General features: G+C 41.2%; 4 protein-coding genes across 7 annotated transcripts in view; 2 read left to right on the forward strand and 2 right to left on the reverse strand.

Annotated features, from left to right (window-relative positions):
* Positions 1-87: 87 nt before the first annotated feature.
* On the forward strand, positions 88-3,980 carry LOC5513236 (probable cationic amino acid transporter). The gene is made up of 3 exons (XM_001633462.3): positions 88-438; positions 803-2,527; positions 3,127-3,980. The coding sequence occupies exons 1-3, from the start codon at positions 405-407 to the stop codon at positions 3,318-3,320; spliced, it is 1,953 nt and encodes a 650-aa protein (XP_001633512.3). The 5' UTR covers positions 88-404; the 3' UTR covers positions 3,321-3,980.
* On the reverse strand, positions 3,763-7,944 carry LOC116618716 (high affinity cationic amino acid transporter 1). Of its 2 annotated transcripts, none has more exons than XM_032382746.2 (4): positions 7,742-7,944; positions 5,372-6,720; positions 4,582-4,971; positions 3,763-4,352 (listed from the first exon to the last, which is right to left on the reverse strand). In XM_032382746.2, the coding sequence occupies exons 2-4, from the start codon at positions 6,705-6,707 to the stop codon at positions 4,216-4,218; spliced, it is 1,863 nt and encodes a 620-aa protein (XP_032238637.1). In that variant the 5' UTR covers positions 6,708-6,720; positions 7,742-7,944; the 3' UTR covers positions 3,763-4,215. The 2 variants fall into 2 exon arrangements, with proteins under 2 accessions (XP_032238637.1, XP_032238639.1); XM_032382748.2 differs by lacking the exon at positions 7,742-7,944 and adding an exon at positions 6,884-7,161.
* A 615-nt stretch (positions 7,945-8,559) lies between these two features.
* Positions 8,560-12,535, reverse strand: LOC5513270 (17-beta-hydroxysteroid dehydrogenase 13). Its single transcript, XM_001633509.3, has 5 exons — positions 12,052-12,535; positions 11,417-11,688; positions 10,594-10,838; positions 9,743-9,874; positions 8,560-9,159 (listed from the first exon to the last, which is right to left on the reverse strand). The coding sequence occupies exons 1-5, from the start codon at positions 12,293-12,295 to the stop codon at positions 9,063-9,065; spliced, it is 990 nt and encodes a 329-aa protein (XP_001633559.2). The 5' UTR covers positions 12,296-12,535; the 3' UTR covers positions 8,560-9,062.
* Positions 12,536-12,616: 81 nt separating this feature from the next.
* LOC5513271 (intermembrane lipid transfer protein VPS13D) overlaps positions 12,617-27,138 on the forward strand; it is a 53,964-nt gene continuing 39,442 nt past the window's right edge. For all 3 annotated transcript variants that reach the window (XM_048724805.1, XM_048724807.1, XM_048724806.1), the window contains exons 1-22: positions 12,617-12,907; positions 14,914-15,107; positions 16,036-16,113; positions 16,334-16,432; positions 16,956-17,072; positions 17,608-17,733; positions 18,676-18,720; positions 18,846-19,084; positions 19,458-19,626; positions 19,697-19,798; positions 21,390-21,570; positions 21,916-22,223; positions 22,324-22,484; positions 22,638-22,854; positions 23,492-23,581; positions 23,658-23,751; positions 24,176-24,317; positions 24,762-24,899; positions 25,305-25,395; positions 25,702-25,816; positions 26,133-26,235; positions 26,523-26,647. In XM_048724805.1, coding sequence (XP_048580762.1) covers positions 12,817-12,907; positions 14,914-15,107; positions 16,036-16,113; positions 16,334-16,432; positions 16,956-17,072; positions 17,608-17,733; positions 18,676-18,720; positions 18,846-19,084; positions 19,458-19,626; positions 19,697-19,798; positions 21,390-21,570; positions 21,916-22,223; positions 22,324-22,484; positions 22,638-22,854; positions 23,492-23,581; positions 23,658-23,751; positions 24,176-24,317; positions 24,762-24,899; positions 25,305-25,395; positions 25,702-25,816; positions 26,133-26,235; positions 26,523-26,647 — 3,025 coding nt within the window. In that variant the 5' untranslated portion in view covers positions 12,617-12,816. The remainder of the gene's footprint in view (positions 12,908-14,913; positions 15,108-16,035; positions 16,114-16,333; positions 16,433-16,955; positions 17,073-17,607; positions 17,734-18,675; positions 18,721-18,845; positions 19,085-19,457; positions 19,627-19,696; positions 19,799-21,389; positions 21,571-21,915; positions 22,224-22,323; positions 22,485-22,637; positions 22,855-23,491; positions 23,582-23,657; positions 23,752-24,175; positions 24,318-24,761; positions 24,900-25,304; positions 25,396-25,701; positions 25,817-26,132; positions 26,236-26,522; positions 26,648-27,138) is intronic.

Below are 27,138 nucleotides of genomic sequence, written 5' to 3' on the forward strand. Positions count from 1 at the left end.
CACAGGCCTCATGAATAATAATCATACTCAAATGCCCATTATAGCAAATGCTAATCATTACTTACTCGACTAACCTTTTGTGATACAAAACGACAAAGATTTCAGTTTAGACCACTAATTCAGTCATTCTTTGATGTGAGTACAATGGGCTGTCATGATAAATATTCAATCCTGGGTTACAGCCATTTTTAGAAACTGAAATAATTTTTATCTCGGAGTAAGGAGTGTTATTAATTTAATGCTAAAATCGTTTCTGCGCCCCCGCATATGGACAGACGAGCACAGAGCATGCATAGCATCCGGAAGTTCCCGTTGCCTTGAGCACCAACACGAGATACGCATTTTCAGCACATTTTTATTTTTCCACAAAATTTGACCGGGGTTTTTAACATTTATCTGACAAAATGTGGGTCACAAAGACTCGCGAAAGGTTCCAAGGTAAGTCCACGTTTGACTATTTCTTGAGGATTAGATTTGGAAAAGCTGGCGCAGTCTATATCTTTCAAGTAATCTTTTATCGGCAATTTGTAAATATACTGGTCAAACTAAGACGTTTGCTATAACTTAATACGGTATTACTCGCCAGTCAATGTAATAAGGGAAAATGTGTTTTATTTAGGCTCCAACTAACCAAAAGAGAAAAAGAGAAGGGTATTCCATTCTAAAAATGACACTATTCTAAATTGTTTTTATAAATAACTGTCCTTTTTGTGTTATTTATTTACATTTGTTTTAATTATTGAAAACACTTTTTATTTAGTCTCGACCTTTAATAAAATATCAGTTGCTCTTTTCCTTTTAGACTTCTCGATGTTTTGCACGCCATTTTGCGAGGTAATCAACCGTTTTATGACGACACTAGTCACCAGTTTTACTCGGCGTCGTGCTCCAGATCCCTGGTTTCCCGACAGCCTCCTGCGCCCCTCTCTACATGTGCGAGATCTCGCCTACCTCAGCACCATACCCCTGATGGCCATTTGTATTTACGTCATATCCGGTGACGTCACACACGGGCCGCTAGTAGTTCTGGGATTGTTCATGATGACGTTGAGCTTATCGATCGCTGCGTTGTGTTACGCGGAGTTCTGTAGTCGAGTTCAGATGTGTGGCTGCGCGTATGTGTATTGTTACGTCGCACTGGGAGAGATATGGGGTTACTCGGTCGGCTGGAGTCTGCTCCTAGAGCATCTCCTCGCAGCGGCAAGTGCGACGAAGCTGTGTTCTCAATACATCCATGTATTGTGTAATGGGACTATATACACAGCCACTGAGGTCAGTGCCATAACTTGGGAAGTGAAAGGAGTAGGGACTGTCCCAGATATTCTATCCCCACTTCTTGCTGTAGTAGCAGGGGCATTAATGTGCGTGGGTCCAAAGTGTACCAGAAGACTTTACGCCGCTTTCTTCCTCACTACAATCACAGCATTGAGCTTGATGGTACTCGCAGGACTGGTCAACGCCGGGCACTGGCTCGAGTACTTACCACGCAACGATTCTATCAGCACTAATCATGTCAGGGAGACATTCGCCGCAGCTGCGATGGCCTACTACGCATGCTCAAACCTGGAACTCGTCACTATAGCAACAGGAGAAACGGAAGAATCCCAGACACGTTCGCCGTTGGGGATTCTCTTATCGATGGCTGTAGGGACGTTATTTGTGTGGGGAGGAAGCGTGATCATAATGCTTATGGTACCACGAGGAATCAGCATGGCGGAAGCTTTTTCTGTGTCGTCACATCCCGTTACACGTTACGTCATCATTTTTGGTGGAATTACTTCCGGTTTCGGTGCGCTATTATCGTTATTATTTGCCGTGTCCAGACAGACTTACTTACTGGCCACGGAGGGATTCGTGTTTGGGTTTTTCGGGAACCTAACGGCGGAGGGTCGCATTCCTGCGCGCTCTGCGCTCATAGACGCGATTCTAGTGGGGCTAATTACGCTGGTTTTAGACATCAAGGCACTAATCAAGATGTTAGGGTTAGGGACTTTACTCGCGCATAACCTGGTAATGGTCTCGGTTATCATGACGCGCTACCAGGTCGGGGTGCCCAGTGTCAAGTACGAAGTGAATGAACAGACGCGCAAGACGGACCAGTGGCTACGGTACGTCTTCTACACGCCTTCGACATCAAAAGATGACACGGAAGACGATAAAGTCACATGTTACGAGCGTAAGAAAGATCACTCCCCATGGTACCCCACCCCCGCCACAAATCTCCGTGCTAACGTCGCCATGGTGATAGCCGTAGTAGGGATGCTTGGCTTGTGTATGACTCTAAGCATGTCGCTACAACCCCTCGCTAATTTTGATCCCTGGACGCTGTTCCTGGTCGGTGTTTTTGGGATGGTGTCGGCGGTGGGTGTGGTGATGCTTGTGCTGCAGCCGAGGAATGATGCCGTCTTCCCTGTTATGGTACCCTGCGCACCTTTTTTGCCGTTGCTCGGGGTGTTTCTAAATATCATGCTGGTCGTCATGTTGGGATACCAGGCCTTCGTTAGGGTTATCGTTTGGTTAATCATAGGTGAGTGAGGGGTTGTAATGTTCTTTTCAATTTTTTTTTACATCAAACTGTTCACCTTAAACGTCTCTTAGCCAGAACGTCTCTAGTTCATTGGCGCGTTTTCAGGATAAAAAGCCACTTGTTAACAACCATAGGGATGTTAGAGGCGTTCGGACTGGTTTCGCCAAAATATTCTCTTTTTTTCATTTAAAGCTTATAAATTCATATATACCCACCAGGCATAAATAAAGATGGGGCGGAACCAGGATTTTTTTCAAAGGGGGATACAGTATGCTATCGGAGGGAGAGGGGGGCAGTATGCAATTGAGGTGGGGAGTTGCAGCATGCAACCGGGGGGGTGGTATGCAGCATGCAATCACTGCGCTCTATGTAGAAAAAAAAGAAACTTTATTCTCTGGCGCGTACACAGAGGCACCCCACCCCACCCCCCCCCCACCCCCTTGGCGGCCAAAAAGTGGGTTATTTCTTATTAAGGAATCTTCAAATACTATGCTTTTTCCATATGATACCTATGACTGTGCCCCCCCCCCCCCCCCCCCCTTCAGCCAATCCTGGGTACGCGCCCGATTTAATTAACTTCTGAACTCGACTCTTGCCAGGGCTGATGCTGTATGGTTTGTACGGATACCGCTACAGTATCGAGGCCACGAGACAGGGCGCAGAGACATCACACAAAAAGACAGACTTTATCAAACTACAGCCTATCCCTGTGGCACAGCATGTAGAACAACAACAGCCTAACCCCTCCCCCCCCTGCGGGAAGAAGACTCTCCCTGTAGCTATAAGAAACTAGCAGCGCAGAGCATTTATTTATTTTTTCCATTTATTTATTCATTTCCACTAAATAGTTCAAATGAGCACAAGCATGACACAAAAAGGCAACGGTAATTCCTCATGTTCCGCGCAACAATTAGATATACAATTTTCTATAGGTTGATATTATTTAAAGAGCAAGGGGAACATAACTCTTGGAAATGGTATCAATACAATTTGGGGGAAAAGTTATCTGCATGTGTCATGCAAAAACAGGGAAATAAAATTGAGCAAAAGGTAATTTTTTCAATACTCCGAAAATATAGTATAAGTATAAGAATGGAGGAGCAATCCAGTAATTGATAGTATCATTATTTGAATCAGGACTATGAAGCAAAACTGAAAATAAAAAGCTAAAAAAATTTTTCCTGTTCCATTGGTATTCAGGCGGCCTTTTTCATTTGGTTCACACGAAAGCACCATTATTTATTTAAACTTTATTGATAGATTCTTTATTTTTAACCTTATTATCACTGTACTCTTAATGCTGGCTTCAACTCTATAGTTTATAGATAACCTTATACACAACAAAACCCCGATACTATGTATATGATATGCTGATATAGTATTTGAAATTCGAAGAAACGTGAACAATAGAAGCGTTTTAAAATTAGAACAAGAATATAATTCACTTTTCGGGTTTCTGTCTATTTACAACTTGTCGGGAAGGGAGATTTAGGAGTGCGTGAGGCATTACTATCGAAAAGATTTTCTAACGCTGAATTTTATGAACCCTCGCCTGTAGCCTGCCTATGTATATCAAGAAGATATCATGGAGTAAAACTGAAAGCGTATATCGCTTAATGTTTGATGCTAGCACACAACCTTTGCTTTCAAATTGAAGGTCACCCTTCTTCTCCCCCCTTGGGAGTAGTTCATTCTTCGAAATGCTGTTCTTCTACGATCTGTTGGATGGGCGGGGTCTGTGGTATGATGTACTGTGTTGGATTGTCGTCCTGTTTGAGGCCCTCGATGCTGTGTCTGTAGCCATACAGGGCGTAGATTAACAGGCCTAGAGAAACAAAGTTAGAACATGATAGTTATACAATCAGTCACGCATGTAGTGGCTTTATGTAGTGGCTTAATGTTTAACCGCAATGCTGTCGCTGTTTGCACTGGGCTTAGTGATCGAAACACAGATTTTGATATATCAGATGCGAAGGAGGGTGACGAAGAGAGCCACAGATATTTAAGGGACTTCTCAGGGACAATGTCATATTTCCTCAGAATTAACGCCTCACCTAAAGCTAGCCAGCATCCAAATCGGATATACGTCATGTAGTCGAGCTTGACAATCAAGAGCACGTTGACAAACACAGTGAGCGCGGGAAGGTAGGGGCACGCAGGGACCATGAACGGGAAGGTCGCATTATTCTTTGGCTGTCTCTCGAGGACCATCAGGGCCACTATGATGACGAGACCAAACAGGCAAGCAAGGAAAATGGCCCAGGCACGTTTGCTGTTGAGTCCTGGGAATGCGAGGGTCATGGTCAGGCACATTCCCAGAATCCCTAGCACGAGTGCAGTGGTTGCTATGGAAGCACGGCAGCTGGTATTGTCTGTGGGCTCAGATTTGGGATCCAATGATGAAAGACTTTCTTCTTTATCTTCCACGCTTGATTCTGTGAGACCTTCAGTTAAGAAACGCATACGGTTAACGGTCTACACTGCATTATTTATGGTTTGGGCAGACAGATGGAAAAGCGGTACATAGGGTGTGGTACATAGGGGTCTTACATGTTAAGGGTAGGGTAGGGATTATCATGATAGTCAGTGGGCGGCTCAATCAATTCCCTGTTAACGCATGATTGGTATTTGGGGAGGTTGGGGTACATGAAAAAGGGTACATAGGGTGTGGTACATAGGGGTCTTACATGTTAAGGGTAGGGTAGGGATTATTATGATAGTCAGTGGGCGGCTCAATCAATTCCTTGTTAACGCATGATTGGTATTGGGAGAGGGGTACATAGAAAAGGGTAAAGAGTGCAGTCCATAGGGTTCTTACATGGTAAGGGTATGGTACCGTTTTACCTTGATAGTCAGTGGGCGGCTCATCCTGTTCCTTCTGGCAGCACATCTTCTTCAGCCAGACTCGTGTGCGCTGCTTAGACGTGTCATCGCTGTAGGTAACACTCGGCACCCCTACCTGATAGCGCGTCAACAGAACCGCCAGAGCAACCATGGAGTAAGCAACCAGCGTACCAATAGACAACATCTCTACCAACTGACGGATGTCCAGCAAAACAGCCAGGGTGCCAATCACTACGTAATCAGCAAGAGCAGCTCGAACAGGTACGTGGGTGCGATCGTTCACGTGGGCGAAGAACCGGAAGAGCAACCCATCAGACGCCATGGAGTACACGACTCGAGGGGCCGCGAAGGAGTTGCACATCAGGCAGCAGGAGGTTGCGCACAATGCGCCTACTGAGATGACATATTTAGCAGCGGGGAAACCGCGTGAGACGAAGGCTTCGGCGAGGGGTGCGAAATGGCTGAGGTTTTGATACGGGATGATTAGTGTAAGGATAGTAGCCACGCCGAAATATGCGAGGAAGCTCACTGCAAGCGAAAGGATTATGCTTTGAGGTAATGAGCGCTTGGGGTCGATGGCTTCTTCACCGGCTGTCGCGATTGCGTCGAATCCAACAAAGGCGTAAAAGCAGCTGCCGGCTGCAGTAAGAACGCCCCCTACCCCGTACGGAGCGAACTTCTTCGGGGTAGACCAGTTGGATGTGTCGATGAAGTATAACCCAACGCATATTGTGAACACAATGACTGCCATATTCACGAGCAGGGTGATTTTGTTGAACCATGCTGAGTGCTTGACACCGAAACAAACGATTATTGTGATTATTGTAGCTATAGCTAGAGCAAGGAAATCAGGAAATGGCCCCAAAGCTTTCACATGCCAAGTAGCAATATCACTCATGAAGAACTTGTAGATAGCCCCACCGGAAATAGCATTGATATATTCACTGCACGAGCGAGCAAGAGTCGCGGACGCGATCAAATATTCTAGAATCATGTTCCAGCCAACAATGAATGCTAAAAGTTCGCCTAACGTGACATAAGTATACACATAGGCAGAACCTGCTTTTGGAATACGGGAACCGAACTCGGCATAGCATAGTCCAGACAACAGGGCAGCTACTGCGGCGATAAAGAACGAAATAACAACGGCTGGACCTGCTACATCTCGCGCCAATTCACCAGTAACAACATACAACCCCGCGCCGACTACGGTTCCAACACCTAGCGAAGTCAAGTCAAATGTGTTCAGGCATCTTCGTAGAGGGCTGTCTGATGGTCCAAAATCCTGACCCTTCCGGCGAAGTAGATTAAAGCACACTCTTGGACATGTAGGCATCTTCCGCTAGCACCTACGCCATGGAAAGCCGAATATTTTAAAGACAACAGTCAAATAAGGTTAACGAAGCGTGAAAGAATTAAAAAAAACAGTCTTGTCATTTTGTGATTGCTCCATTGCTTTTGTTAGCATGTAAATATATGCTAAGGGAAATAGTTTATTATCTGATTGCCTACCTTGAGATTTCTTGTTAATTATGTTTATCGTCAATATACTTTTTCGGTGGACTTTTACTACTTATGTAAAAGGATAATATGTTTTCTCATGCCTCTGCAAAGGCAAAATGTCTACCCCAACTCCCACGGTCCTCTTTGAACAGCACTTGTGATCTGTCTATAATATTATGCGGTGAATTATGCGGGTTATAGAGGTAGTTTCTAAGGAGATCTTTGTCATTCTTAGCAATTTTGCACGTCTACAGCACATAAACCTCTATTTTGTACGATTTTTTGACGTATCAGATCCTCAAAAAGAAAAATAGTAAAAAAATAAAAATAAAATATTTCTTCTTGTATTTGTAAAGGAAGATATATGATACAAGTTAGACTACGGGGGGTTAATCGTTTCCTGCACGAATTATAATTCTCAAATTTTTGAATGAAAGATTCATTACGATCAAAAGCAGGAAAACACGTCCTTATCTTTCTCTCTACCCTCGAATAAATCTGTCTTTTTTGTCCGTAAGAGGAATTTAAAGCATAAAAAGAGAATGCAAAATGTCAATATTTAAATTGGTAATCCCTTTTATGTAAAAAATTATCTACTTTGGGGATAGACCTTTATCATTATCACACAATCGAGCGAGCGGGGTGCCGTGCAACTAGCGCAAAATGGCACAGTCGAAAAATAAAACATGTGCATACTAATACTAAAGTTTAGATGTTTTAAGAACACTCAATAAAAAGTAAACGGTGCTTCCTTCGTTTGTGAAAAATGCATTCCTGATATTAACTGACACATTCTCAACGTCGGCTGAAGAAAATTATTCTCGATTCTAAGGTCAAATAAAGTGGCAAAGTATCGAAATGACTCACCTTGCAAAGAGAACACGCAATGACCATAAGCTGATAAGCTAAGAAGGCTCTAATAGTTCCCAAAACTCTGGCACGGAATAGCCATTTATTTAGGCATGTTGGTAGATGCCTCAAAGCAATTTGGCCCCTGACCCAGTAATACCGTCGTTTTGAAATGTGATATTTCTATTGTATCGGTCATCCCTGAGATGGAAGTGAGAGCGTCGGATTTATTGAGAAAAGTTACTGAAGGTCTTTTTGGTTTCCCGAGTAACTAGAATATGAATGGCCTGCTTAAAATAGCTTAGCGTGTTGGGGAGTAGCCGAGTATCAGGTGACTTTATTTTTCGAAAGTTGGATAGGAAAAATAAGACTACTACTTCTAGGATGGGCGTGTGTTTTGTTGTTGTTGTGTGTGTGTGTAGGGGGGAGGGGGGTAGATAAGGGAGGGGGGGGGCTGTTTGCTGGCACTGGTGTGGCGATCTTAAAGAAAGAACATGAACAGCACTGTGGTAGAAAACATAGATATCTTGTCATACATCGGAAATTATCCCTTGGTTTAGCCATTTCGATTTTCCACATGTGGTTCAAGCAAACGGCTCGTAAGAGAATGTTTGGAGAACGAAATGATTAGATTAAAGGCCATTTCAACTATAAGCTTGCGCACGCACACGTCATTGAAACCTACATCAACTGCATTCTGATAGTTGAGGTAGGTTTCTAATGCAATGCGCTCGCAAGTATATAACTGGAATGACCTATTCGATCCAGGCTGCTCCTTAGCCTAGGATAAACACCAAAAGCTACGTATACTATGCATTTGAAAATTCACAGTGTCATTGCATTCATATTCCCTTTTATTTAATTTTATTGTACAGAAAACAACGTTATACAAACAATAGAATACTTTTATACACTTTTTCCCATCTGAATTTAGTTTAAAGAAAAAAATATTTATGATAAAACTCAGTTCCTACTCTACATAATTAACGCTCTATTATCACTTGATTTTTGGGAAATATTTCCTTATTTATTTTGATGAAACACCTCCTTTTTCTCTATGTTTCTTAGTCTCAGATAAACACCAAAAGATACTAATACTATGCATTTGAAAATTCACAATGTTAATGTCGGTACAGTACTGTATTCACGTCTTATTTCACTGAAAACAATAAAACGTAACAATTAACACAATTTTACTACACATCCAGCTAAAGAAATTCAAAGAATTCAAGTTTTCTTTTACTTTGTCTATTGAAGCAGCAAGTTTCTTGAGCCAAACCCTTTTTTTCTACAGCATGGATCATACTTGTTGTTAGAAGATGAGAGAAGCAGAGCACTCTCATGTCTTAGTCTGTCGCCGCCCCACAAATGTATCCATGGCCTCGTCACCTCCCAAGAAACGGACGAGCATATCAGAGGAATGCGTAGGAATCACTCTGCAAAGCGAATATTCATTGGATTTTTATGGAGATGCTTTGATGTCGGCAGAAAATTTAGTGTAAGCTATGGAACCTTACAACAAAATTGCTTTAAATATTTAAAACTTTAATATTATAAATATTCTCTACCATTACCCTTGATGACAGAAGCCAGCTGCATCAAGGGTTGGCTGTAAGAACTTCTGGCATCCAAACATGCATATTCAACTAAAGCCTCGATCAAATGGAGTTTAGAGTGGATGAGTCATTAATGGGAGCTCCACCCTATCAAAAGGTTAAAATTATCATTCGAATTTCATCAGGTTTATATTTTGTTCTTGCATAGCACAAATAGACATCTCGAAACAACAATTTTGATCTAAACTATGTTCCATGGTTTGACGTAACTCATATGGCGGCTGCCTGACACGCCTTCTATGTCTTCGACTCAACCACATGGTAAGGAGAAGAATATTTAGTTCCCAAAATTAAAAAATAATTTTATCAGACATTGTCAAATGCAATTCATATGCATGTGCTCTTTGTTATAGATGAGTGCGCGCCCAATATTAATCATATATATTAGAGAGTTAGTACTTACGTCTGCAGATAGTAGCTGATTCGGGACATAAATGGAATAAACACTGTACGACTGTTAGTCTCAATTCCATCAACGATTTTCTCTGCTACAAACTCTGGCTTCAGTTCTCCCAAACCGGGCAAATTTGGGTATCTGAAGAGATAAATATTATAAATTGGACTAGTTTTTAAAAATCTCTTGGTTCATGGGAAGGTCCTATGAAACCAACACTAGCTATCAACCATTTTTCTGCATTGTTGCAACAGCATTTTGGCAAAAAGAAGAGAGAAAAAATGCCAAAGCAAAGAAAAAATCTAATTGAGCAATTCACCTTTTTTTTTCTTAGCTTTAGTTTGGTGGTAAGTAGCCGCCTTTCCAACAGGTATTCCTGTAGAAGGAGACTTGGTATCTCTCTCTTGGTAACAGAAAGCCCAATATTCACAAAACTCAACAGACCCAAAATCACAACAAAAGATACCTGCAAGGTGTGCTACAGTAGATGTCTGACGGATAAACCTTTTACATGTGCACTGTGAAGAGGTACTGACAAAGCCAAAATGCATTCCTCCAAAATTTTGGCTATTTTTAGTTATTATTTTTTTTACCATCCCGCCCACACTTTTTATGAATGCCAGAACAAAAGCTACACAATTCAAATACACTTTGCAAAAAAATCGCATCAAAGATTCAAAAGTAGGATTTTATATATTTTTTGCTATAAATTGTGCTAAGTACTTAAAAAGTCTCACTTTTATTTGATGTAGAATGAGCTATTTAAACCTTTTCCCCATCATTCCTACAGTGAATATGTAGGTATAAGAATGTGTAACTTTCTTCTCAATAACATGTGCTGGTCATTAGTTTCTACTTACTTAAGCTTAACACCAGCAAACATTCCAGTTGCAGTGAAGTGGGGACAGATAGTTGTAAACTCAATACCCATTTTTCCTAAGCCATGAATCTCTCTTCTTAATGCCTCTATCAGCCCAACAGCAGCAAACTTGGAAGCACAGTAGTCAACACATCCTACTAGTCCAAAATATCCTGCCACAGATGCAATGGATACTATATGTCCCCTGTTTTTCTCCATCATGGATGGTATAAATCGCTGTATGGTCTGAAAGAGGATACTGTACTCAGTGGAAAGTACAAGGGTGGGGTAGGGGAGTACAGGAAATTATAGAAGGAGGTGGGGTAGGGGAGTACAGGAAATTGAAGAAGGGGGTGGGGGTAGGGGAGTATGGGAAATTGTAGAAGGGGGTGGGGGTAGGGGAGTATGGGGAATTGTAGAAGGGGGTGAGGTAGGGGAGTACAGGAAATTGAAGAAGGGGGTGGGGGTAGGGGAGTATGGGAAATTGTAGAAGGGGGTGGGGGTAGGGGAGAACATGAAGGTTTGGTGCTCGTCATTGCTTTTAGGGTCTAATTCAAGGTGTCAAGGTGTCTTATCCTTTTGGGTTCCTTTTAAGCAAACTTTGAACCCTGATTTCTCATTCAAATCTTTTTTAAAGATATCACTTAAACTTAAACACTTAAAAGTTGTAAAACTTATAAAGAACAGCAGCTAACTATAATTCTTTTTGTATTTTTGGGGGCATGGGATTTTAAGAGAGATTCCTGGATTTCCCTGACAAACATCCCAGCACCACAATTATTAGAATAAAGTTAGGTTCTTTTATATATCACAATTTGACTTACCCAAATATGAGCAAGAGAATTGACCTGAAAGGTCCTCATAACATCACTCTCACTGCAGTTAAGAAACTTCTTTCCTGTAACAACTCCTGCATTATTGATAAGAATGGTAACATTCCCTGCTTGATCTTCAACAGCATTTGCAACTTTTTCTACTTCATCCTTCTTCCTCACATCACATTCAAAGTAGTGCGTCTCTGCTCCAAGGTCTTGTATCTCTTGAGCTACTGCCTTCAGTGCTTCTAAGTTGATGTCCCATAACACAAGCTTACAACCTGGTTTGAAATAAACATAAGTTACACATTTCTGAAACATTAGAAACCAAATGCATAAGGAAAGGAGATGTCAAGATAATGATGTCAAGTATATACAGTGATGAGCCCATATGGGGCACACTTTCATTAATTTAATGGGGTTCTGAAAATCATAAAATCTTTACACCTTTAAAATCTGACATACCAAGTTTTGAGAAAGAAAAACATTTGCATCCCCTCATTTAGCCAAGTTATTCCAGTATTGCCAATTGACCAGATCTAGGTTAATAATTGTCTATGAATGAATAAGAACACAATTCCTTGACGTGTGCACTTGTTGTCTGACCTATGCACTTTTTACCAACAGATCAAAAGTATGCTTACCCTTCTTTGCGAGGATCAGAGCTGTTAATCTACCAATCCCGCTAGCTGCACCAGTAATAAGAACCGTCTCCCCGCGAAGCGATTTGCGTCTTGGAAAAACGAACTGGGCCAGCGCTTGAAAAACCTGGTATACGACTACAAATAATAGCTTGATGAAGTCTACTACGACCCACATGCCGGTAAAATACAGCAGGAACAGCAATGCGTTTAAGAAAACTACGAAATAAAGGAATAAAATGCCCATGCTGATGTTGACACCTGGATCAAAGTCTACAGCATTCTACAGCATGTGTGGAACTTGTTTTGTTGTTACCGGCACTTCCCGACATGCATATAGTGCTCGGAATCTCCGGTTTTATATCGAATTATTTTGTAGTTCGTGTCTTTTCAAAACCCTTAGTTTTAAATTACAACTCAAGTAAAAGGTAAATAACTTTGTGAATCATATAGTTAGACAAAGAATTAAACCCAGTATTAGTTGGAAATAAAGTTTTTGGTTGTCATTTCAAAGAGTTCGGGTTACTAGTGAAGTCGATATCCTTTCGTTTCGGCCCAGACTCCCGTTCGGGGCTCTCTTGATACGATTGAATCATCGAGATGAAGTAATATTTGCCAGAGAGGAAGTGAAGTTGCTCTTTTTCTTTTATTTCCGCAACCCAAACAAATCACCATGACTCCTGGAAACCACAGGAGTTATCTGAACAACGCATTAAAATAAAGATGATTGTTAAAAACCACAAGTAGTGGTTTTATCTGCAGGAAATAATGCTCGAAGGACTGGCGGCCTGGATTTTGAGGACGTATGTTGGAGAGTATGTTGAGAATCTAAATACTGAGCAGCTCTCTATCGGTGTTGGTGAGTAGTCCGTTGCACATATTCAAATTTAGTATTCTTGTTTTAAATTTCCCGGTATCTCAACCACAAAACGCTATTTAATAGCCAGAAACCTTTGCTTATATAAATTGTGCGAGGCACGACTTGTGGTTGTACAGTACAAGGCAATCAACACATAACTTATTATCTCTACTTATTATCCTATTTGATGTCTTTTGTTGTTTATCCTTACAGAACATATTGTAAATCTTTTGATATAAAGTAAAGTTTGTTTATGCTTCATTACTCATTGAGGAAATATGACATTAGACATTGAATGATATTATAATTTATATGGCCATGATTACCAAACACAAATTGATAAGTACCTTCCACGTTTCAGCTACTTAGATTATGTTAAGCTTGATTGTGTATGTGTTTTTTTTTATTTTCTTTGTGAGAATTATTTTTTTGGTAATCATCCATTATTCTATTGGTATAAATACAATGTTTTAGAAACAGCACTATTGATCAAGATTTGCATATTTACCTTATGTTATTGTCACTCGATATCTGAGATGATCAAAAGTTAGCTTGCACTTACTTGCCCAATTGCCAAACCATTTATTTCACCATTAAGGCCTGGCTAAACTAGGCGACATGTCACCCTGAAGGTGCTATTCTATAGGCCTGGCTAAACTAGGCGACATCTCACCCTGAAGGTACTATTCTATAGGCCTGGCTAAACTAGGCGACATGTCACCCTGAAGGTGCTATTCTATAGGCCTGGCTAAACTAGGCGACATGTCACCCTGAAGGTGCTATTCTATAGGCCTGGCTAAACTAGGCGACATCTCACCCTGAAGGTACTATTCTATAGGCCTGGCTAAACTAGGCGACATTTCACCCTGAAGGTGCTATTCTATAGGCCTAGCTAAACTAGGCGACATCTCACCCTGAAGGTGCTATTCTATAGGCCTAGCTAAACTAGGCGACATGTCACCCTGAAGGTGCTATTCTATAGGCCTAGCTAAACTAGGCGACATCTCACCCTGAAGATACTATTCTATAGGCCTGGCTAAACTAGGCGACATGTCACCCTGAAGGTGCTATTCTATAGGCCTAGCTAAACTAGGCGACATTTCACCCTGAAGGTGCTATTCTATAGGCCTGGCTAAACTAGGCGACATCTCACCCTGAAGGTGCTATTCTATAGGCCTGGCTAAACTAGGCGACATGTCACCCTGAAGGTGCTATTCTATAGGCCTGGCTAAACTAGGCGACATGTCACCCTGAAGGTGCTATTCTATAGGCCTGGCTAAACTAGGCGACATGTCACCCTGAAGGTGCTATTCTATAGGCCTGGCTAAACTAGGCGACATGTCACCCTGAAGGTGCTATTCTATAGGCCTAGCTAAACTAGGCGACATGTCACCCTGAAGGTGCTATTCTATAGGCCTGGCTAAACTAGGCGACATCTCACCCTGAAGGTGCTATTCTATAGGCCTGGCTAAACTAGGCGACATGTCACCCTGAAGGTGCTATTCTATAGGCCTGGCTAAACTAGGCGACATGTCACCCTGAAGGTGCTATTCTATAGGCCTGGCTAAACTAGGCGACATGTCACCCTGAAGGTGCTATTCTATAGGCCTGGCTAAACTAGGCGATATGTCGAGCGCAACATGTAGGGTGCAGCTTGTCTCCTAAATGTTTCCTAATTTAGCCACCACCAAAACATGTAGTGCAGCATATTATCATTCAGAATTCAAATGTTTGTAACACATAGATTGGCAATATAATAGACCCTATTGGCTAACAGTGCTTACATCTTGTTGCCACCCAATTCAAATCATGTAATGATTCATTTGGGTAGGTACAACTGCACGAGTGTATGTGGAAACAAACAAACATATCCACCCAAAGGAATCATCACATGATCTGAGTTGGATAGCAACAAGCCGTAAACACTGTTAGCTAATTGGGTCTAAATATGCAGTGGCATTTTTGAATAATTTGTAATAAATGTATTTTACTCTGTTTTTTTTTAGGGACTGTCGACTTGCACAACTTACCACTGAAGAAAACAGCTCTTCAAGGTCTCGACCTCCCACTGGAAGTAAAATCTGGTTTTATTGGGCACCTTCAGTTATCAATTCCTCTACGCCGACCCAAGTCTGAACCATGGATCATTAATATTGATAAGCTTTACCTTGTAGCTGGCCCTCCCCTACACAATAATGAGGTATGCATTAATTAATCCTATACATCAATTCTATACATATAACAGTATACAGTATACAAGTATACAACCTTATGGACCATTACTAGATATTTTCACGAGAGTGGGCCAAAAACAGTGAGTTTTACTAAAAAAAATTGACAGCAGAGTAATTATGCAGATAAAAAAATGCCCTTAAATTGTGTAAAATAAAAAATAGGCAACCCCTTTGTATAAGATTCATACAGGTCATTCAGTCAATCAAACTTGAAATGTCAGTAATAATGATAATGGTCACAGGTTTATGTCCAGAAAAATCTGTTGATTTTACTGTAAGTTTCAGAATCCATTGAGAACAAAACTTATGAACAAAATTTATGATAAACTGAAATCAAAGTAAAAATATGTTATAATGAATATGGTACGATAATGAAAGACCAGGTTTTCGTTGTTTATGAATCGATATCAATGTCATCTTCAAAGTTGCTTTCATCGATAACTAGATTCTCAGGCGCAGCATCCTCGAGATTGATACCATTCAAGTGGTGCTTTTGTTGGGATTTGTTTTAGGGGGGGAAAAAGGGGGCACCAAAATCAAGGTCGAGGTGGCACTTATTTAAAGGAGGGCGCTTATTTGAATAATTACGGTATTCAGCTTGCATGACACAAGGCAATAAAACCCTATATTCTGCTCTCATTTGTGAAAATCAATCTATTCTACAATGGAAATGGCTCATTTATATCTAAAGTAACAAACAATGCAGGGAAAGTTTTTCTTAATGTTGATAATTTTTTTTAATGTTGTTAATTTTTTCTTGATGTTGAGAGTTCTCTAAATATTCAAAACAAAAATAATACAACCATGTAAAGCAAGTCAACTGATGTACTTTAAATCAATAATCAAGTGCACATAATTCCAGCTAACATTTAATTTTCATTTAAATCTTATTAGTACAATGAGCAACAGGAAGCTGAACGCGAGTGGATCCGGAAAAAGAGACAACTAGACCTATTGGAATCACAATGGCAGGTATGAAACATGTAGAAATTCTCAAAGATCTGAAGGGGAAATTTAGGGGCACAGGAGATTTTTATTGTGGATGAAGGAACTGATAAAGCCTCTACTGATGGTGTGGCATTTTGTTATGTGGTAATATTGTTAGGACTCATTTGATAATCATGGGGCTTGTACTAAGAAAATTCATTTTTCAACGGTGGCAGTGACCCTGAAATGCCCTATTATTTTATAGGAGTCACAGCAAAAAGGACAGACAGGAGGGTTTTGGTCAGGATCTTGGTGGCCTTCACTCTACTCTTCATTTTCCACAACCATAGTGGAGAACCTCCAGGTATCATCATTATAATCTTTACCATCATCTGTCATCATCATCCATCAAAAACATCTATATATCGATTATTATCATCTGTGGCAACAAATTTGCCATCACCATCATCATCAGCAGCAGCGAAATCATCATCATATCTCTTATTATAATCTGTGGCAAAATATCACCACCTTCCATCATCATTATCTGCAGCAAAATCATCATCATCAGCAGCAACGCAATTATCATCATATCCATTATTATCTCTGGCAACAAAATTATCATCATCATGATCAGCTGCAACACCAGCAACGCATCATTTTCTTCACATCTCCCGATCAAAATCTGTAGAAACAAATGATAATCATCATCGTCAGCAGCAACAAAGCATTATCATCCATCAGCATTATTATCATTACAAGCATTGCCACTAGCTCATCAATACCACTGCCGTTTTCACCACCACTCACAGCATCAATGATACTGTAAATGTGATTCAAGCTATTCTCTGCTGAATTGACATGTGTTTGTTTGCTTTCCTTCACAGCTTGTCATTAGTGATGTTCATATCAGGTATGAGGATGCTTCTATAGACCAGCACACCCCATTTGCTTGTGGCATCACAATAGACAGGCTGGCAGCTCAGTCCACTAATGATAAATGGGTATGTACAGAATATGCATCTGATAATGAATAACTTCCATCCATAAAAAGTTGTGGATGGTACCATACTAAACTGTATGATAATCAATGATAATAACATTAGTAGTAGGCCCCTTTAAAAAAAGAACACCCTCTTTACTCCCCCTTGTGCCTGAAAGTGCCCAGGGTGCTAAAACAAGCATTTTTGGTAATCCAACCTTTAATGATAACTAAATGTCCATGGAATTTTATCCATTTCTATGTACTCTTTCTACCTTCTTTTGTTAAATACAATGAAGTCTGCAACTAATCTACTTGTATTAGATCAAAATGCACACTTCAGCTGAAGCTGAAAGGAGCTCCAGGAGCAGTCATGTAGCAGCCGGCTCGTAAGGCCTAACAGAATTGGCAGGATTCCCGTTCTATTGTTTTGTTTTTCATTGTTTTATCTCGGTGTATCAATGAGGTGAACTCTCCTGAGAGCTGCTACACGACCCTCCAGGAGTTGGCAAACAGTACTAATATGTTTTTATCATCCGATGCTGACTTCATTTCAGGAGACAGAGGAAGTAATCCAGAATGATCATTCAATCAAATACAAGTTGATTGATCTCCAAAACTTTGCCATCTACTGGGACAGTGATGCCCCTCTTGTCGGAGATTTGCCTTCAACCAAGTTAGAGGTAAGTTGAATAAAATATCCAACATGGATTTCAAGTTGTATGACCAAGTATTTATGCTGCAAAAAATCTAATGGAAGTTAGTGGCATAGTTTACTAGAAAAAAAGTTCTCCTTGAATCTTTGTGAAATGCAATCCTTCCTTATGCCTGGTGCACAGTAGTGACATAATGACATAATGACATAGGCATGTGCACCCTTATGTTCATATGTTCAAGTGTGAATGGTTCCACATTTTGACATAAGCCCAACATAACGACATTAACATAACGACATAAGAGAAAAAAGAGAGAAAAAAACATCTTTTTTTTATGTCATTATGTCCATGTCGTTATGTCGGCTTAAAAGAGTGCGTGCGCCTGTGTTGTTATGTCGTTATGTCGGCTTAAAAGAGTGCGTGCGCCTGTGTTGTTATGTCGTTATGTCGGCTTGAAAGAGTGTGTGCGCCTGTGTTGCTATGTCGTTATGTCGGCTTAAAAGAGTGTGTGCGCCTGTGTTGCTATGTCGTTATGTCGGGCTTAAAAGAGTGCGTGCGCCTGTGTTGTTATGTCATTATGTCCATGTCGTTATGTCGGCTTAAAAGAGTGCGTGCGCCTGTGTTGTTATGTCATTATGTCCATGTCGTTATGTCGGCTTGAAAGAGTGCGTGCGCCTGTGTTGTTATGTCGTTATGCCACTATTGTGCACTAGACATTAGTAGAAACAGCACCATTCTTTCGCTACAGTAAATCATAGAAAAATAAAATCCATATGATTATTTTTTGTCACTCTCGCATCTTCTATTACATACTGTTCCTTTTGGGAGGTACTGTATGTATAAAATATACATGTGCATGCTGGAATTGCTTAGTTGTTTGAATCATTGATATGGCTAATCAAACCTGGCATAGCCTTGCACCTATCACTGGCTACAAACCTCCTTATTTGTATATTCTATTATTTTCAGGTGGCATTACAGAGGACGATTGACAAGTCATCTGGTTCAATTGGCGTAAGATAAATTCTCTACTCATAATAGCATTAGCTAATGATGTTATGCAAATGAAATCCTTGTCTGGCTCTATAAGACCTAGCATAATGAGGGCAACCAATAACTTATTGTGTCCCTTCCTGCAGAAACACAGTTACATCCTTGAGTCCATCAGTGCAAGTGCCAAGCTGCAGCGTAATGCCACAGCTTTGCCGCTGAGAGATAAGAATCCACGGTTTGTAGTGGATGTGCATGTGGAAAGGATTCCTCTGTCTCTGGCAGAGGTTCAGTACAGAATGGGCATGAAGCTGATGGGAGAATTTGAGAGATTCTTTAGGCAGGCAAGGTATCACAAGTGGAGGCCCAAGGTCCCTGTGAAAAACAAGTAAGATCCTTCTGCCTTCTTAATGTTCTGTATATCAATCCATATTTGTATATCCTTATTTTATGTATATCAATCCAAGTACAAGTGCACTTGGTTCCTAATAGCATGTCCTTTTTTCAAGGTGGTTTATTCTCCAGATTCAAATATGTACAAAGTCAACTTTGCTTACATTAACAGTTATATACCCTGAAACATTAAGCCCTTTTTAAACTGGCCAAGTTTGCTATTACTTGTATCCTACCTGACAGCGTTTGAGCTACCTTGTGTAAGGGCTGACTACTGAAATCGAACCCTGACAATCCTCATTCTGACTCGTTATCTATATTATTATACCACTGATTGTATTCATTTGATATTTCTGATGTGTGAACAGTGCAAAGCTCTGGTGGCAGTTTGCATCCACATGTATCTTGCACTTCATCCAAGAACGCAACAGGCACCACACCTTGTCTTTTGCGACTAAGCGGGCACACGATCTGGTTGTGTATGTCAAGCTCTATACTGAGCACCTGATGAGCAATCAGCTAGAGTCAGCCAAGAAGGTATGTTCCATTCTACAAGCACCTTTAGTTTGATTTCTTCCTTTTAACTCACAAGTTGATGTTACTTCAGGAGGAACTGGAGAGGATTGAACAGGAGCTGTCTTTTGAGGAGCTTGCAGTTTTAAGAAGGTTGGCCATGAGAAAAGCAGAGAAGGCCTTGGAGCTTGTCAAGGTATAGAACTGTCCCTTGTGTATGCCATGCGCTGTTCAAGAGAATACTCAGGCTGTAACCAGAGTACAGTAGATGAACCTTTATTTTTCCAAATTTTCCTGTCTGGTTGGCCATCATCTAAAGCCCCCATTGGTTATTGAGAAGATATTGAACATTATGTGAATAGAAGGTCAACCCTTGCGTCTATGATGTAATTAAGTATATTTGGAAACACACTAGGGCATATAAGGTAGATTGTTGGTAAGTTTAAGCTGCTAATTTGTGGCCCCACTGGAGTTTGGACCTGCCCGGAGTAGTGGTGCTTAGTGGAGTGTTGACCAGCTCATAGTGTGGTGGTTAGTGGAGTGTTGACCAGCTCATAGTGTGGTGCTTAGTGGAGTGTTGACCAGCTCATAGTGTGGTGGTTAGTGGAGTGTTGACCAGCTCATAGTGTGGTGGTTAGTGGAGTGTTGACCAGCTCATAGTGTGGTGGTTAGTGGAGTGTTGACCAGCTCATAGTGTGGTGGTTAGTGGAGTGTTGACCAGCTCATAGTGTGGTGCTTAGTGGAGTGTTGACCAGCTCATAGTGTGGTGCTTAGTGGAGTGTTGACCAGCTCATAGTGTGGTGCTTCGTGGAGTGTTGACCAGCTCATAGTGTGGTGCTTCGTGGAGTGTTGACCAGCTCATAGTGTGGTGGTTAGTGGAGTGTTGACCAGCTCATAGTGTGGTGGTTAGTGGAGTGTTGACCAGCTCATAGTGTGGTGGTTAGTGGAGTGTTGACCAGCTCATAGTGTGGTGGTTAGTGGAGTGTTGACCAGCTCATAGTGTGGTGGTTAGTGGAGTGTTGACCAGCTCATAGTGTGGTGGTTAGTGGAGTGTTGACCAGCTCATAGTGTGGTGGTTAGTGGAGTGTTGACCAGCTCATAGTGTGGTGGTTAGTGGAGTGTTGACCAGCCCATAGTGTGGTGGTTAGTGGAGTGTTGACCAGCTCATAGTGTGGTGCTTAGTGGAGTGTTGACCAGCTCATAGTGTGGTGCTTAGTGGAGTGTTGACCAGCTCATAGTGTGGTGCTTAGTGGAGTGTTGACCAGCTCATAGTGTGGTGGTTAGTGGAGTGTTGACCAGCTCATAGTGTGGTGCTTAGTGGAGTGTTGACCAGCTCATAGTGTGGTGGTTAGTGGAGTGTTGACCAGCTCATAGTGTGGTGCTTAGTGGAGTGTTGACCAGCTCATAGTGTGGTGGTTAGTGGAGTGTTGACCAGCTCATAGTGTGGTGGTTAGTGGAGTGTTGACCAGCTCATAGTGTGGTGGTTAGTGGTGGCTCTAAGTTGAGTTAAGCTGTTCTCAGCATGGTGGTGTCAAGCTGATCAACTAGGGGGGATCCGAGTCTGGATAAGAGAATTGTGAAAAACTTAATGCAGAAATGAATAATAGCGTCAATTGTGTTATAGATCTTACAGTAATGTAGTCATTCTAGTCAACAACATTGTTGGATCCAGGTGGGACAGTCCAGGACAAACTATAGATTAGCAATTTCCCTTGTTTATCTGCATGGGAAGCTGTAGTTTTTATTTATTTAGTTTTTAACATTTTTTTGCATGTAACCTAACACAGGCGTCGACTCCTGACGTAGCCCCAGTAGCACCATCTGAACCAACTTCTACAGCCTCCCAGGGCTGGCTGGGCGGCTGGTACTCCTGGTACTGGAGTGCAGATGGTGCTGCCCCATCCAAAACAGGAGATGCTACCGACAACACAAAGCCTCCATTCAAGATAGAGCCACCAAGCACAAAAGGTAATACTGTTACATCAAAATATCAATAACTGTTTAGTTATTTTACTGAGGATTACACAACTTGGTCAGTTGTTTCTTTCTCTATATAACATTCTACTCTTTATTTTATGGGTAATCTAGCTCTATACAATTTTACCAACCACCATTCACAAAAGAGCTTCCGAGCACAGACTCTTAGACTCTTATACAGTACATTAAAGTGTTGAAGTATTTTAGTACTCTTTGCTTATGGGTTTATGTAACGTAATAAAACTCTTATCATATAGTTGTTTGACAATGAACTATTGCTTTAGCGTGGCTTGAGAAAAATACCTTGCGATTTATTTAGTCATCCCCATATTTCAGAGGAAGAAGAGTTCCTTGATGAGCTAAGTGACCCAAGCAGGAACCAGTCGATCTTCAACAGGGACAAGGTCTTTGCCCGGCTCAACATCTGTCTTGATAGTGGCTCCTTTAAGCTGCTGAACAGCACTAGCTCAGGCCACTCCTCTACCCCTATAGTGGAGGTTGAGTTCTGTAATGCGACATGGGAGTCTGAAGTCCGTCCACAGTCAAGCACCTGGGAGTTTAACATGAGCTTGGGCGCTATCCATGCCAGGGACCGATTCACAAAGGGCACTTTGTTCGCTTCTTTGGTTTCTCCACAAGAAAGGGTATGAATGATGCTACTTTTTATTAGTGCTTGATACTTACCTGAAAGAAATCCTTGCTTTAAAGAAGTCCAACCTAACTTGTGTGCTCTGACATTTATAGAAGCCCTTGGCGGCCCAGAAGTCTAGCAACCACTCCTCCATCTCCATGCTGGCCATGTCATCAACAGCTCTAGGGCTGAATATCCTACAGGAGTTTGATGAAGAGCCAGTGTTTGAGATGAGGTTTGAGCAGATGCCGCCAAAGAGCAAAGTTGCTTACAGGTATTCAGCGTTTGAATCTCGACTTTTACCTTTCATAGCCAAATTCACAATGTTCTGTTAAGCGAGAATCATAGATGAAATATCAATACGAATTGATATTATGAAATATAAAACTTGAAGAGGTTTTTTGAGCGCACGATTTCTCCTGGTTAGATTCTCCATCACCACCCAGCCCCTAGACATCGTGTGGAACCCCAGCGTGATTGACAGAGTTTCTGACTTCTTCTCCAATGACACCTTGAGTGCCCAGTATGTGAACGTTGAGAGGCAACTGAGAGAAGCAGCGTGGCTGAGATATGAAGAGCTGAAAAACCAGACGAAGGCAGAGCTGAAACAGACTCTGGACTCAATGATGGAAGGAGTGCAGATAGTAAGTACTCGAGGTTCTATTACAGATGGGGCTTTAAACAAGGTCAGTGGTATTGGCTAGAAATTCTCCACCACAAGGAAGTATTTTTGGAATTATGACATTTAGTTATCTTTGAAGAAACTAGTTTAGAATTGAGCCTTTAGCGAGGAAGTGCTTTTTCTCTTCCAATCTTCCAAGCCATTATCGTTGTCCCTGCTAACACTCTCCATTTCACACTCCTGAACAATGTCGATTCATGCAGTGTATCAAGTTCCATCAGCTAGAGCGACCACCATGACCCCATTTGTGGCTGTTTATTTTAATGGATTGTAGGTCGCTGTTTTCTACAGGGTAAAAATACCAAAAGTGGTGCATGATTAGCATTCTTCATTAATAGAAGGATAAGACTCCATACAATTGAGCATATATGACTGCAATTATAGTTAAGACGACTGTCTTTTTTCCCTTCTTCTGTCCAAATTCTGCAAAGAAACAATGATTTTACGGGCAATATGACTGCAATTCTTTTAGAAATAGACCCTCATTTCTTTTCTTTTCCTTCTCCTTTCCTAGTTCTATTACGGCAAATTTTTGATCCCTCGAATGTGAATTACAGCTGATTTGTTAATCTTTACCTAAACGTTCCTTGTTTTGCTAGGGAAACGTTAAAAGCTGGGACATTCAGTTGGAGGTCTCCGCCCCACGTTTCTTTGTGCCGGAGAACTTCAAGGATAGGAAGTCATCTGTGGTGAGCATTAATCTGTTGGCACAAAGAATGTTTTTCTCTTCACATGCTTATCAACTACTCTTGCTTTGTCCCTCAGGTCCTAGTAGATTTTGGACATCTTAGTTTTAAGAACTCGGAGGCAATGGAGAGAGAGAAGCGAATATCTGAGGAAGAAGACACTGATGTTGAAGGTATATATTATGTCATTTTGAGATACTACCACAAACATTATCTCATTTTACTGATAAACATGATCTCATTTTACTGATGTGAAAGGTATACTGTATGCCTTTTTCACTCTTCCATATACCACAAAACATTATGCAAGGTAGACATCGATTCCAAAGGTATACTATGTCTTTTTCCAGCCTTCCGTATACCACAACACACTGCCTCATATATAAAGTAGACACCGATTGCAAATGTATACTGTATGCCTTTTCCCGCCCTTCCGTACACCACAAAACACTGCTCCATTAACTGGTAGACACTGTGGAAGAAGAAATTAGTATGCCTTCTCCTGATTCTTCAGAAATACAACCATTACCTTGTTAAAGAGGATGAAAACTTGTAGAAGGCTTGTTTCTTGTGTGTAAGAGTGGGTTTTCTTTCCAGATGACTCATTTGTGACGCCCATGAGTACTCCTCCCTCCGAACAAGAAGACGAAAACGATGCAGGGATTTGCTCCACGGAGTCTGCCATGAGACTCGCAGAAAACCTGAACCCTGAAAAGATCAAAGAAGCTATGTATGACAAGTAAGAACGACATTTATTGATAGTGCATTGGAGGTAAGCGATGTTCACTGTCCTTTGTATCTTTTCTGTGTCATCTGATGCCATTGATTATCCATACTCAAGACTATCCTTTGTCGTCCCATGGCATTGTTCGCTCATTGTCATTTTTTTCATCATCATCATCCTTGTCCTAGCCTGCAATGCAGGTCTTTACCCAGTGTTTTTATAGCTGCGGCTTCGAATCGCTCGAGGCCAGTTTTTCGTATGAAAACACCAGGTAAACGCCTGAATTGCAGGCTATCCTTGTCATTATCATCATCTTTGTCATGATCGTCATCATCTTTGTCATCATCATTATTTTTGTCATCATCATTCTCCTTGTCGTCATCATCTTTGTGATCATCATCATCTTTGTCATCATCACTATCTTTATCATCACCATCATCTTTGTCGTTGTTTTTCCAGGTACATGCTAGTCTTCTCAGACATCCAGATGGTGGTTTGTCATGCCAGGGACAAATGGTCAGATGTGACCAGTCATCACTTTGGCTCAAGCGATCTACACGTTGTGGACAGATTCACCATTAAACTGACACTTGAGAGGTAAGACTTGCCATCTCATAACTCATCAGTCAGTCAGTGCTAGAAAAAGCACGGTATGCTTGTAGAAATGTTTATGACATATGCCAGACACCTTCTTACTGACCTCATTCCTCTCCTGTCTGAGCTCATCTTGCAGACAACTAGTGCTACCATAAGCTATTTGTTTAATTATCATGTTTAATTAATTACCATGTTCAATTATCTTGCTTTCTGTCTTGTTACTATTATTGTTTTATGAGATTCACCTTCCCCTGTCTTTCTTTTAGTTTCTCCACATTTATTTAAAGCATTTTTACTAATCCTTATAAAGGGTGAACCCTTTGCTTGTCTTGGTGTCTTTTTTATACCTATTTTATCCTTCCATCTCCAATTAAACTCTTTCTTTCCCAATTCTTTGTGTTGCAGACGCCTGATATTCACAGCCGACCCTCAGTGTCCTGCGGTGCTGTTATCTGGCAACCTGCCGAGCCTAACGTTCCATGTCAACGAGTACAAGGTACATTTTACTGTTATCATCACACGCCAATATTAAATTGACCTCTCACTCACTCTTAATAGTCATTAGATACGGCCATGAAAAATCTTTTGCATCTGAGAATATTTGGAGGTTAGCCACTTATGTTAGATTTATTAGAATTAGAATTTTTACTATTTTTGGATGTTACTTTGATGGTGTACATCTACAGTACCACGGCAAATGTTATCTAATCATACTTTAAGAAAGTTCCTCTCACTAGGCTACTCCTAGGGCGGATCCTTATCCCGGATCCCTCTTATTCTCACAATTCTCTCCATGTTTTAGTGCCACGCTCTCACAAAATGCTTCAACCAGTTGATCCGCCCATCTAAGTCTCCAACTGTCCCACCACGAGATATGCGAGCAATGGCAACATCCACTCCCCTTCGCCACCCTCAAGGTTTGTAGCGAACCTCCTCATTCAGAAGTAGTTAGGTGATAAGGTTCTCAGTTACAGAGCCTCACATGCGATCGTTTGGAGTCCCCTTAAGTCCTTCGATTATTTCCATTGCGTTCTGATTTTACGCACGAGTATTCTCTTTCGGGAGCCTTGCAAACGCTACAAGGAGAAGGTTAAGGCGATCATTAAGTGGCGTAGGACAGAGTAAAGAGTACAGGCGTTACTGTAAGTTTACGATGGTATTAAATTTTTTTAAAAAATAGGTCTTAAAATTCTTCAACTGCATGTACTGACACCTTTGTTGATGACTGTGTAGGTCCTGCTTCAGAGTTTGACATGAATCATAGCATGGATGAGCTGTATTATAGCATGTACAGTAGTCAGGTCACACTCGATGACTCAGCCGACATACTGAGCAGGTAAATATATAAAACTATATACAACACACTTGAAGACTTAGCTGACATCGTGAACAGGTAAATATATAAAACTATAGAACACAATTGACGAATCAATCGCTATACTGAGCAGGTAAATATACGAATTACAGAATGACTTCGATGAATCAGCCAATATACTTATTGACTAAGTGACAACTCAATGACAATGCAAATGATTTCCTTATCACAACTGATTGACTGACAGTTGATAGCTTAGTTAGCAAATATACCACTATACGACCTGATTGGATTTTGATTCTCTTTAGGAAAACCAGTGAAGCAGTCCTTGAGTCTGCCTTGGAAAGCAAGACCAAAGAACTGCTTGTCGAGTCGCGTCAAATGGTTGTACAATTCACGATAGACAGGGTCTCTTGTGCTGTGCATAGCAGAGGTAAGTTCTCAGGGGGTTCTTAGAAAAATCCTAGAACTTTTCCAAGACACTGTCCCTTTCACATTTTTGAAACTGTGGTTGTTAAAGAATACTGAATTCAGAATCGGTAGGTGTTGTTTATCCATTTAGTGCAATATTCTCTCACCGGCATCTTAACCTAGCACGCATTGGTTCATAATTTTCTTGTAATTGTGCGAAACTCCCAGTTCAGTTATCCGAGCTTTAATTCTGACACTAACTTCTTTTTCTCCCTCCCTAGATCTAATAGGGGAGCCTTAAGTCCGACACACGTCTTTTTGTTTCTCTCTAGTCGCCTGATAGCCGTTCCTTAAGCCCGACACTAACTTTTTTTGTTGCTCTCTTGTCGCCTGATAGGCGTTCCTTAAGTCAGACACACGTCTTTTTGTTTCTCTCTAGTCGCCTGATAGCCGTTGCTTAAGCCCGACACTAACTTTTTTTGTTGCTCTCTTGTCGCCTGATAGCCGTTCCTT

This window comes from Nematostella vectensis, chromosome 3, assembly GCF_932526225.1.
Source record: "Nematostella vectensis chromosome 3, jaNemVect1.1, whole genome shotgun sequence".
Lineage (NCBI taxonomy): Eukaryota > Metazoa > Cnidaria > Anthozoa > Actiniaria > Edwardsiidae > Nematostella > Nematostella vectensis.